The following is a 12,592-nucleotide window of genomic DNA, read 5'->3' as shown; positions in this document are numbered from 1 at the left end:
TTTTATACCAAAAAAATAAATAAATAAATAAATAAATAAAAGATAAAACGTGATCTTACAATTCCTTAATAAGTGGCTGCAATAATGGTCAAAATATATCCTATAATATCACTTTTGTATCCGAATAACATGATTATTTTAATTTCTATTGTTATCTTTTGTATTTGCTTCAATATAACAATATCTTATCATTTAAAAACCAAAAATATATCATCAAACCTTTTTTAAAAATTTGTTCACATTAAAAATAAAATAACTGTAATTGTTACGGAAATGTATTAACAACACTTAAGTTTAGCAGCATAAGCTGAATAATCCACAGTATGTGCCTAGAATTATGGCATAACTGTATCCACCCCTAGCACTTAATAATTAGTTGTTACCAATTAAATATAATCCTTTATTTTTTTTTGAGAAAAAATATCTATTTTTATCACCTATAAAAATTTAAAAATTTATTAAAAACCAATTGTACCCTTTAAAGCTCCAAATAAATATATATATGTGATACAAACTTGGTATTTAGGTCAATACCAATAATTCAATATTAGTTGTTAATAAATACTAGTAGTGTGTGTGTGTGTGTGTGTGTGTGTATATATATATATATATATATATATATATATATATATATATATATATATATATATATATATATAAACAATAATTTTCTCAAAAAATAATAGCAATACTTAAACTATATATGTAATGTCCATATATTATATATGTTATTACCTAATGCTAATTTATTTAATGCTTCGTGGGTTATCAGGTACATTTGATCAATGTTCCTTATACAACCATAAATGTGTTTACTTGTGTTATAACATTATATAAATATCGTAACTATAATCAATAAAGTTATTAAAGTTAATGACTTAATTTTTTTTAATTATATATACTTTACTAATTAATTATTTATTTGATTTATAAGGATTTATTCCATATTTACTCAAAGCAATCTTATATTAAACCACTAATATTTAGAGGGACATAAGTGAATACATTTTGGCACCACAATTTGGAGGGATAATCAATGAATTTTGGCGCCATTATTATGCTATACATACTTAAGAGTTAAACTAGATTAAAGCACCACAATTATTCAGTTTATCTTTTAATACTTTCACGATTTATTTTTCTGTGTTATCATTTAAGTGTATTCACAAATGGCTCCTAATCCAGATGCAGTGTTTAATCATTTGTTTGATATTATACACTTTAGTTTATTTATGTCCCATTTACTTTACACTATTGGGGAAAAAAAAATTATTGACATCTTGCATACTTGTGGCCAACTACCAACGGTTCAAATGATTTTTGATGATGAAGTTGCGGTGTATCGTCTGGATAATGGTATGTCATTCGATGACAACCCTAATGGTTGACCTCCTCCTGGAATACTTGGTGATGATGTAGGTCAAGCTAGAGATTTCATCCAATTTTGAATATTTATGAAAAGACTAATCGTCGCTTGTGTTGTTTCACAAGCGGAGTCTTTGATTGTAGGTCAACCAGAGTTTTTGAAAAAAATATTTCGTCTCAAACGTAACTCTTATTATAAAGAGCAACATATGTTTTAAAAGTTGCCTTTGAATGAAAACGGAAAACGTGTACTTGAGGTTGCGGAAACACTATATGATATGGTTTCAAATGAAGAAACATGGAAGCCGAATGCCTTCACCAAACGTCTTGAGAAAGTACCCAAGATTACAAAACTTATTGATTTTGTTGATCTTACGGTGGAGGATTAGATGTTTCGAATTTTTAAACTTCGCTTTCTAGAATTTCTGTTTTATTTGGTGTTTGAATATTTATTCAATATTGATTTAAATCATTAGGGTTTATATCATTAATGTAATTTTTATATTTTAATAATATATTACTTACTTTGTTTGTTTTATTGAGATTTTTTTTTATGCAATAATCAAGACATGCGCATTATTTATGTGTAAAAAGAGTAAGTCCATTTGTATTTAATAAATTAACATAATTAAAAAAGTTACAAAAATTAAATTAAGATTCACTTAAAAAATAAAATCATGGCCTGGCCAATATTATTGCTTAAATTGCGACATGCAAAACTACATTGGGCGTTTATTAAGGAGTACATTAACATTTAGTTTGTGGCAAGTTTTTAAATTACATTATATTTTTTGGCAAGATGCACATAAGGTTTTTTAAATTACTTTGAAGAATGGTGTCTACCTCTTTTGTTGTTAAATATTTTTTATTTTTATTTTTTTAACAAAAAAAAGACCTTTACTCTTATTTTTTATTATTTTAAAAAATAACTACCAAAACTATCTTATACTACTCCGCAACTATCAAATATGGTTATTCCCTTTTTGGACTTAATTAGGTCTGCCATGGTTGAATCTATTTTATAAAAATGTTCATTACTTGCATTTATTATATTTGATGCTTTTTCCGAAGTACATGGTAATTTAATTTTCTGACACTATTCTTTAATGTGATACTATTAGTTACTTTAGTAGTTTATGATATATTAAACGCTTTTAAGTGTGGAAGTGTTCGTAGGGAAAATGGATGCATGTTTTGATCTCATAATGTGGGATGTCATATCCTGTTTCTGGTTATTACATATGCTGAATTAATCATTATTTTGATTGTCAGGATTTTCCTAATGAAAGCAAAAGGCCATTACTCATTGAAGGATGCAATACATCTTCTAACAAAAAACAAAAGACACATGATGCTTCCAACTATGATGAGTGGCAGTTACAAAGACAGAGGATAATTGATGACCAACAAGGACAACCAGACACTAGAATTTGCAACTGTTTACAGAATATAGCGGAGGATAAAATGAGGGACCCTAATTGGTCTGTTCCTCCGTTGCCAAAAGCATTGTACTTTCAATTGTGCACATTTCATGATGTCTTTCCTATTGATCCAAAAAGTCCTTGTATTGGAGGAGTACAACCCGTTATGGAGTTAATTTGGCCAAAAATGTGTGAAAAAAAGGGTTGCTCAAGCAATGCTTGTCTGTCGTGAATGGGGGAGGGCTATACCTTTCTTTGTGAATAATTCTATAGTGCGTCAGAGGTGGTCTTGGTTTCATGAAAACCCCAATCAACACCGAATCAAGAGGCCGAAGCCTGATTTCGTGAATTATATGACTCGTCTACGTAAAAAAAAAAAAAAAGATTCTTTTAAGTAATTATTATGTGTTAGTAGTTTTAAATTAATGTACTAAATAAATATTATGTGTTATTAGTATGTTATCTTACTAAAATTTCAATTAGTAAATTTACTGTATTTGTGTTGAACAATTACTATGTAATGAAAAATGTTCTTGATTGTAATTACAAATATTATGTTTTATTTTTATTATTTATTTATTTTTTTGGTAAGTAACCCCGTTTTGAAGTGTAGTTGTACTTTTGTTACTCAATGTTTTTTAATGGATTATATAGTTTTATTTTAAAAATATATCCTTTGATATCATGGCACGACATAGTTGTTAACAAAATCATAAGAACATGTTTTAGTAGTTATTTTTAACTCTCGGTTATAATTTTTGTGATACCATTCTGTTTTAAAAATATTAGGAACGAAAAAATTTATGGTATACTGTGATCCTTCAATTTCTTAATAAGGAGCTATAACTATGGTAATAAATTATCCCTAAAAAATAATGCAAGTGTTTGGATATAATTAGTATATCACAAAAGGAAATAATATAAAATCTCAAAATCAGAAATTCAAATTATATAGCCTGGCTTCTTTCAAAAAAAATATATATAAATACAAAAAATTCATATAATAGTACATGTTAACAAAATCTTAAAAATAACTGTGATTTATTTATGTTCATGTGTTAGTGTGTTACTAGTGGATATATTTTAAGGCACAAATTTAGGCATTAATTGCGGCTACGCAAATTTGTAGGTATATATATATATATTTTTAAATTACATAATTATTTACCTAGAATGAAAATTATTAAGGACATCATTGGTTGAAATTACTCGTTTAACATTATTGAAAATAATAGGTAATCAAACATTAAATAATTGGATGATGCCTGTTATATAGATTGAAAATACTTATAATTGTGTAGGTTAAACAATTGGAATGAAAATATGAAACCATTCATCCTGAATTACTAGATTAAACAATTGGAAACAAAATATTAGGTAATTTTTTATTACATAATAGGATACTGCCTATATAGTTTGAACAGTAACAATAAAAGTACTTAATTTTGAAAATATTCCTAGTAGCCGACATTCGAATCCCAATCGAAAATGGTAGGCATTCTCTCGAATATGCTAATCTCATAACTATCAGTAGCTCTAGCAACATCACCCCGGAGGTATGTTCTTGGCATTAACTGTATTAAGAGGTCAACAAAACCACCCTGTTTAATAACAGTAGGATGGGCAGTTTGTGCCGTGCCATCAATATCAGGAACCTGTTCACCTATGTCATGACCCTCCTCACCTACATCGCGCCCATCAAAACCGTAGGTTTTCTCGTCAGTGGGTCCTACATCATCGAACATACACTTGGGTCTACCCCTTCCATTTTTTTTAACAAACTTTTGCTCAATAATAATGTCCTTTTCCTTCGGGAATGTTTTCTCCTTCTCAACTTCCAAAATCATCTTTGCCAGTTTGTCCTTTAAAGACATTGATCTATCATAAGAGGTAGACATCATTCTACAAAGTTGGCTGCTCAAAGCACTTAGAAATGCAAAACGTCCATTTGCTGATGTTTGATCGTTTGTCTTCTTAAGTTACACTTGTTTGAAATTGTTATCAAGATGTGTCTTTGCTCTAATTGTCCATCTACGGAGAATTACACCCGCTGGTAACTCCACCATTCCATAATATTTCATGCATGCAAACATATGGCGACATGGAATGCCTATGGACTCAAGCTTCATACAACAACATACCATTTGTTGTAATTTCTTGTTGAAACAGATAACGTACCTACACTCTTTCACCACACAGTCATTTAACCAAAAGGTAAAAGAAGCCCCATCAACATGCATATCGTCCTCCTCTATTTTAGTAACAATGTGCCTTGATTCATAACTGAGTTCCTTACAAAACAAATTGTAAGCGTTCCTTGTATAAGTTCACGCAGCTTGAGTTTTTATTTCGGTCAAGACACCACCAATAACAGGGAACTTATGTGTGGATATGTAATCATCTTTATCTTCTTCAAACTGGATAAGTTCAAGAACTTGATCATATAGCTCAACAAACCGGTACAACATTATTTTTGATGTTATTACCGTTTTAAATGTGCTATTCATGGACTCACATCTTTGGGTGCTTCTCATACCTACAAAAAATAATAAAAATGGTTATAAATTAAAAAAAAAAAGAAAAAAGAAAAAGGTGTAGGTATAAAACATGAATGTAATATACTATTACATAATTGGGTAAAACACGTATATCTAATTATCAAAACAGCATACATATATTTTTTTGTAAGGAAACAAGTAATTATTATAAAAAATAAATACAACAAAAAGGTTCTTAAAATATAAAATATGTTGGTAATGACCCTTTAATATATTAGTTATAACATATAGTTCTAATTTTCTTCACATGGAACATAAGAAATGATTCATTTAAATGAATATACAATATATTGGTTATTATGTCCTTCTCATATATGTGCTAAAACATATAGGTCTAAATTTTTTCACATTGAACAAAAGACATGATTCATTTATAGGAATATACAATATACTGGTAATTGTAGACACCTAAAAATGTCTCCCCAAAACCAAACCCGATGATAAATAACCTTTCACCGCCACCATTGGTCGGGTTTAGTATTTAATCCCGAGAGTGCTTAAAAAATCGTATTTTATTAAATTCATACTTTTGAATGGTCCATGGATTAGTCTTGATGTTTGGTAAAGGCATAGTTTTAATTTCAGCCCAAACTTATTAATTAATTTTAAGCCCAAACCTTTTTTATTTTATTGTCTTATTATTTATTTTTGGCCCAAACCTTTTATTTATTTTTATTTTAATTATTTTCTTATTTTAGCCCGAATAATAAAAGTCGGAAAAGGCCCGAAATTATCAATCGGCACTTAAAAAGCCGAAGGAAATTAGGGTTAAAAATGTATTTAGACGGAAAATGGACTGGAAATTCCCGCGCCACGTCAGACTGCCACCGTGTCACGGGAATCCTTCCCGTTTGATGGTGGGACTTCCCGTGACACGAGAGGTCTGCCGTGACACGGGACATTCCGTGTCCTTTTCGCGTAAACCCTTAACGCGTTTTTCATCCCGTTTTCTGAAAATTTCCCGCGTCACTCCAAAACTGTACCGTGTCACGGGAAAGTGTACCATCTGACGGTAGAGCTTCCCGTATCACGATACAGTCTGACAGTGTCACGTGATACGTTTTTAGGGTTTTTATCATTTTAGGGTTCCGTGTGCTCCCTCAGCACATTTTCCCTATAAATACCCCCTCATTTCTGATGTACGGGGCGCCGAGAATTATTATTATTTTTATTTTCTCTCTTCTATGCTATTAACCTAAACACTAGCCTACCCTTTTCACCTCAAAATTCCTTCTTCAAGCACTCAAAGGAGTCTATATTTTTCTCGAGGTTCTGTCCTAAGCCAAGGCATGAAAGGTAGAACTTTTTGAGGGTTTGGCCCCAAAATCAACTTTATTTCATTTAATTTAATTTAGTTATTGTTTTATTATTTCCTTGAAGTTACTAACTCGTTTATTATTTTGTAGTTGCAAACAAACAGATTCAAAGTAAGGATCATGTTCCTTTTATTATTATTATTTTTCTAACGATTTTATGTTGTTGGAATTGTGATTAAATTGGTTTTAATATTAATGTTTATTCTATTGTATTTTTTATGATCTCCATATTGCATGTTTAAAGGGAATATGTAATTGAAAATCACGACTAATAAGATAATTTGGACAACCGGTTTAGGATCCTTTTTAATCTTGTTGCTTAATTGAAGTGATCACCAAATTTTTAGAATTATGTGTGCATTAATCTTGAACCAATTTAGTTAAATAATAGTTTGGAGCAAATTGAATTATTGTTTGTATGCCTTTGAGATCACATGAATGCTTTTCAATATAAGAATCGAGCAGAGGCCAATACGGGCGAATGTGACTCCATGACTCACTTCGTGGTTCCAAACCATATGGAGTTAGTAATCTCATGGATTATGAATGGGGTGTAACCTTCACGGGTCAATCGTTGTTGCCTTCGTTGTCCCTTATTTATGGTTGCCTTTTATGATCCGTGAACAGTTTACAAGTTCCTTAAAAACTTGTTGGCGGCTCCCTACTTTTCTTTGTCCCTAATCGTAATGTTAATTCCCACTTCCTATGAGTGCCAAGCATATTCACAACATGCTTTTTACGTAGGCGCACTTCAAACGACGCCTACAGTAATGTCCCTTTAATGTATTAGTGAAAGCATATAGTTCTGATTTTATTATCATAGAACATATGATATGATTCATTTATATATAGGGTATAACCTATCAACATGATAGTGATTACAAATACATTAAATTAGAATTACCTGCATAAAACTGACCAACCATAAAAGCCTCAACCCATTTTGTTTTGTCACTGTAGAAATCTTTAGCCCACTTTTTATCTTTGACTTTAGGATATGCTGTCATTAAATCTTCCCACGCCTCCTCGAACTCAGTAGGTGTCCGCGCACCATCCACACATTTCATGAATCCATTGCAAAACTTTCTGTTTGTGTGGCCTTTGACGTTGCGCATTAGATGCCAAAGACATAGTCTATGATGAGCCTTTGGGAATACAACCTTAATTGCTTTTGCCATTGCCTTGTCTCCGTCTATGACAACAGTATGGGGAGCGACATTCCCACTAGCCTCAAGTAATTGTCGTAACACCCATATGTATGTATCTGTTGATTCATTTGAAATAAGAGCAACACCGAATGACACAGTCTTCCTGTGATGATTTACACCCACAATCACAACAAATGGTTTATGGTAGGCGTTGACTTTGTAAGTCGTGTCAAACGCAATTACCGAACCGAAAGCCTTATAATCCCCTTGGCTAATCCCATCACACCAAAACATTTTTTCTATCCCAGTAACATTATGTCGTGTGTATCTTAGAAAAAAGGATGGGTCCAAGGCTGTTTTACCAAGTAAGTACGCCAAGACGGTTTCTGAGTCGCCGCCTTTTATCTCTTCTTTTTTGAACTTCTCACAAGTATTGTACAAGTCTTTCGCTAAGAATCCTACTCCACGGATTCCCCCAGCATTACGCGCCAAATTTCTCATAGTGATAGATGGTTTCACTCCAGAGTCAATTAAAGACTTCATATAAATCTGATCGGCTTCGGTTACGACTCTGAATGTTCTGTGTATTTCAATTCAAAAGAAACAATTACACTTATGCTCCATAAATCGTATAATTAATTATTTAAAATATTAGTTGACAATAAAATTTAAATCCGACCTTTCAAAATAAACCTGGTTCATGGGTATTAGGTTATGGTTGTGCTCAGCTACAAAATCTTTCACATACCATGAATCGTAGCGGTGGTCCCACTTAAAACTAATCAGTGCGTTACAACCGCATCGAGTTATTGGTTTTTCTCTACGCCTCCTATCAAGTCTTAATAGGTGTTTTGCTTCCCGAAAACCTAGTCTGTTGCACCAAATGACTTGGGAGGTCGGTTGACCATCAATTTTGCTTAGTGTTGTATGCTTACGCCGTATTCCAAACGCCGTACACTTGGCATACATCTTATAAAAATCAATGCATGTTTGATGGTCTTTGAAGGATAATTGTTGCATGTCTTCCAATATAAAATCCTCTAGTCTCTTGCCAATTTCTTCCCAAACTTCTAAACCTCTAAACGTTTGTGGTATCTCATAGTGACATCATCTTCAATGTTATCTAGGTGGTTGTTGTCATCATCTTTAATGTTATCTTCTTCTCCATTGTCACCATCTCCATCGTTATCATCTCCATTGCTATCATCTCCAATGTTAGTATCCTACATTATATAAGACATATGTCTATAGTAAGCTTATGCTATGTAGTTGTACATAATGTATCAAAATATAATGTAATGACCAATTAGAATAAATGTCAATGCCAAAGGTTTACAACTGATGTTTACCTGAAGATCTTGTATCTCAATAAGCTCTTCCTCTTCCTCGGATAACTCTTGATTATTAGTCTTGTGGAAAAATTTTAAAATACAATTATAATGAACCAGATGTTAGTTCGTGGCATATAGATTAGTTATCTTATGAAAATTGAAATTTTTATGAACAATGTACCAATTACGCATAATAATTTAGTAACACAAACCTTAGAACACTACGTGAAAAAACGAATTTGGCACCGGTTCAAACCCGGCCTAAGGAACCGGTTTGAACCGGTGCCAATGTGGGGGATGCCAAAAAGGGGTTTAAAAAGGCACCGGTTCAAACCGGTGCCAAAACATTAAATTGGCACTGGTTAACTGGTGCCAAAAAGTATCAAAAAATTTTATGATTCATTTTCTGGCACCGGTTAACCGGTGCTAAAAGTGCCAACATATTAATTTTTTTTTTTAACTTAAAAATTAAATCTGTATTAATATTAATATAATCAAATCTGTTCATTATAAATTACAGTACAATCAAATCTTAATAATAACCAAAAGTGCCAAAATATTAATGTAATCAAATTTGTTCATTATATATATATATAATAAAAAAAAATTACAGTATAGAGCAAAATAAATTACAACAGCTAAATCAAAATAAAAAAATTACAACATATAAATAAAAAAAAAAATTACAATATAAATAAAAAAAAAAAAAGAAAATCAGTTGATTCTTCGATTTAAGATCAATATACTTGCATGTTGATTCTTAATTTAAGAACTAAATCCATATACCTGCACCAATTAAAACAACCAAAATGAATCGATTAACATGAATCAATTCAAAAACCCAGAAAATCGAAAAAAATAGAAAATCGAAAAAAAGAAAAGAATAACCAAGAAAATCGAAAAAAAAGAGAATCGAAAAAAAGAAAAGAATAACCTAGAAAATCGAAAAAAAGAAAAGAAGAATCCAAAAAATGAAAATGAAAATCAGTTCAAAAAAGAAAATGAATCGGAAAAAATAAAAAAATAAAAACCTAGAAAATCGAAAAAAAAAGTTCAAAAATCCAAAAAAAAAACCCAGAAAATCGGGAAAAAAAAAAGAAAATCAATTCAAAAACGCAGAACATTAATTACAACCCAGAAAATAAAACCCAGAAAATCAATTAAAACCCAGAACATCAATTAAAACCCAGAAAATAAAAAAAAAATTCGACAAAAAAACCCATAAATTAAAAAAAATTCGAATTAAAATAAGTTTAAAAATTGATTAACCAAACTAGAAAATCGAAAATCACTTTAAAAAAACAAATTTAAATCGATTAAAATAAAAAATAAATCAATAAAACAAATTTAATTCATTGTGGATTAAACAAATTTTTTTTTAAAGAAACCCATAAAAAATTTCGAAGACACTCATCAAATCAATTAAACCCAAAATCAACTTCGAACAAACCCAAATCAACTTAATGTTACGGTGGTGGCGGCGGCTTTGCGGTGTTGTTGTTGCATGTTGTTGTTGTTGCGGTTTATTATTGCATGTTGTTGTTGCGGTTTAAGGGAGAGCAGAGGAGAGATCGAGAAGGCGTTGTTGCGGTGGTGTTCGAAGAGAAAGAGAAGAGGTTCGAAGAAAAAAAGAGAAGAGATTAAGGGAAAGCAGAGGAGAGATCGAGAAGGGAGAGCACAGGAGAGAGAAGGGAGAGGAGAGAGTGATGAAAGAGGCGGACTGAGAGGAGAGAGAAGGAGCAAGCTAAGTTTTAGGGTTTTAAGGAGAGATAAGGCCGGTTTTTTTAAAAAAATAATAAAAGGTCCGGTTCACAAAGGCACCGGTTCAAACCGGTGGCCTTTATGATTTTGGCACCGGTTTGAAGTGAACCGGTGCCTTTTACTCTGGTTTACCTTCCCACCAATTTTGTAGGCCATTTTTGGCACCGGTTTGGACTGAACCGGTGCCAATTAGGGGGTGCCTTTTTGATATTTTCTACTAGTGGAAGCAGAGGAGCAGCCATCTATTTGATGTGGATTAGTTTCCTCCATATCAGAAACGTCGTCTTCTAAGAAAAAATCCATTATGATATATAAACTCAAGAATAAAAAAATAACAATGAAATTCGATATTCTTGATCAATGTTCGAGTTAATAATTTAAATTTTAAAATGATATGTTATATGTGAAGTGCTTTAAATACGTATAACTAAAATAGTTAACTAAATACCATAAATTTTGGAATATATATATTATTTCATATAAAAAAAGATAATAGAGAATCATTTATTTTAGAAAGATATCAAAAATTAGGTAAACACACATAATTTCCAATTGATATAGATTAGTTATTTTCAAAAAAAAATTAAAAATATAACTGCAACATATTATCTTCCCTTTTTTTAGGAATCAGTAACATATTATCTTTAAATAAATAAATTATGGTTATTTAAAAAAAAAAAATAATTTTTTTTTGTTAATTAAATATTTCCTATTAATTGCTGTATGGCAAAATATTTTATTTAAAAAAAAAAAGAAAAGGAAAATACAAAAATTTACAACCGTGCAAAGTAAAAAATTGAAAAGCCCACAAATATCAAGGAAGGTGAGTTTGGCGGTTACTATTCATTATGTTCTCTATTTTCACATTTTACTATTTCTCTCTCTAGTTTCCTAATACACTAAGCATTCAAGTCTACCATTTTGAAAAGCACGGTGACAGAGGAAGCAACAACGAAGACAACCTATTCTCACTTAATCCGGCATTAGTGTTGTAAGTATCATTTACTCATTCTTTTTAAAAAAATCTTCCATTTTGTGTGTGTGTTTTATTTTTTCGTATGTATTCTTTAATTTGACTATTTGCTAATTCCACTAATTCCGACGATTTATGGAAAATATTATGTTGGGAACTAAATTGGGGTTTTACGATTGGGGTTTAGACTTGAATTTGTTGATTTACGTGGTTTAATTAGATGTTTTTGCTCTACTTTTTCAAGTTCGAAATGTTATTAGTAGTGAATTAGTGAATACAAACTACTATTATTCAATTGGGTGCCCTTGTAATTATTTTTAGTGTTGGTGATTAATTTAAATATTATGGTGTGACTATTTTAATTTAAATATTATGGGATTTAGACTTTAATTTGTTGATTTTCGTGGTTTAATTAGATGTTTTCGCTCTAATTTTTTAGTTTTGAAATGTTATTAGTGGTGAATTAGAGATACCCAACTACTATTGTTCAATTGGGTGCCTTTGTTGTATTTATAGTGTTGGTGATTAATTTAAAAATTATGGTTTGCCTATTTTAGATGTATGTACTTGGTTAATATTTATAGTGTTGGTGATTAATGTGTAAGGGCTCGAATGTAAAAGGTGTAGCTAATTTCTTTGCGATATGTGGTATTAAAAATTACTTATATTTTGTATGAATAGTGTTTTTTTTTTTTTTCCTTTAGAATTTTACAGCTTTC

At 30.8% G+C, this 12,592-nt stretch overlaps 1 protein-coding gene across 1 annotated transcript; it reads right to left on the bottom strand.

The window, feature by feature from the left end:
- Positions 1-5,113: 5,113 nt before the first annotated feature.
- LOC145640070 (protein FAR1-RELATED SEQUENCE 5-like) lies at positions 5,114-8,351 on the bottom strand. Its single transcript, XM_081691379.1, has 2 exons — positions 7,565-8,351; positions 5,114-5,322 (listed from the first exon to the last, which is right to left on the bottom strand). Exons 1-2 carry the CDS (start codon positions 8,349-8,351, stop codon positions 5,114-5,116), a joined length of 996 nt encoding a protein of 331 aa, XP_081547505.1.
- Positions 8,352-12,592: the final 4,241 nt, after the last annotated feature.

This window comes from Chenopodium album, chromosome 7, assembly GCF_948465745.1.
Source record: "Chenopodium album chromosome 7, dcCheAlbu1.1, whole genome shotgun sequence".
NCBI lineage: Eukaryota > Viridiplantae > Streptophyta > Magnoliopsida > Caryophyllales > Amaranthaceae > Chenopodium > Chenopodium album.
The sequence above is the reverse complement of the archived record's forward strand: the minus strand, read 5'-3'. Positions and strand labels throughout refer to the sequence as shown.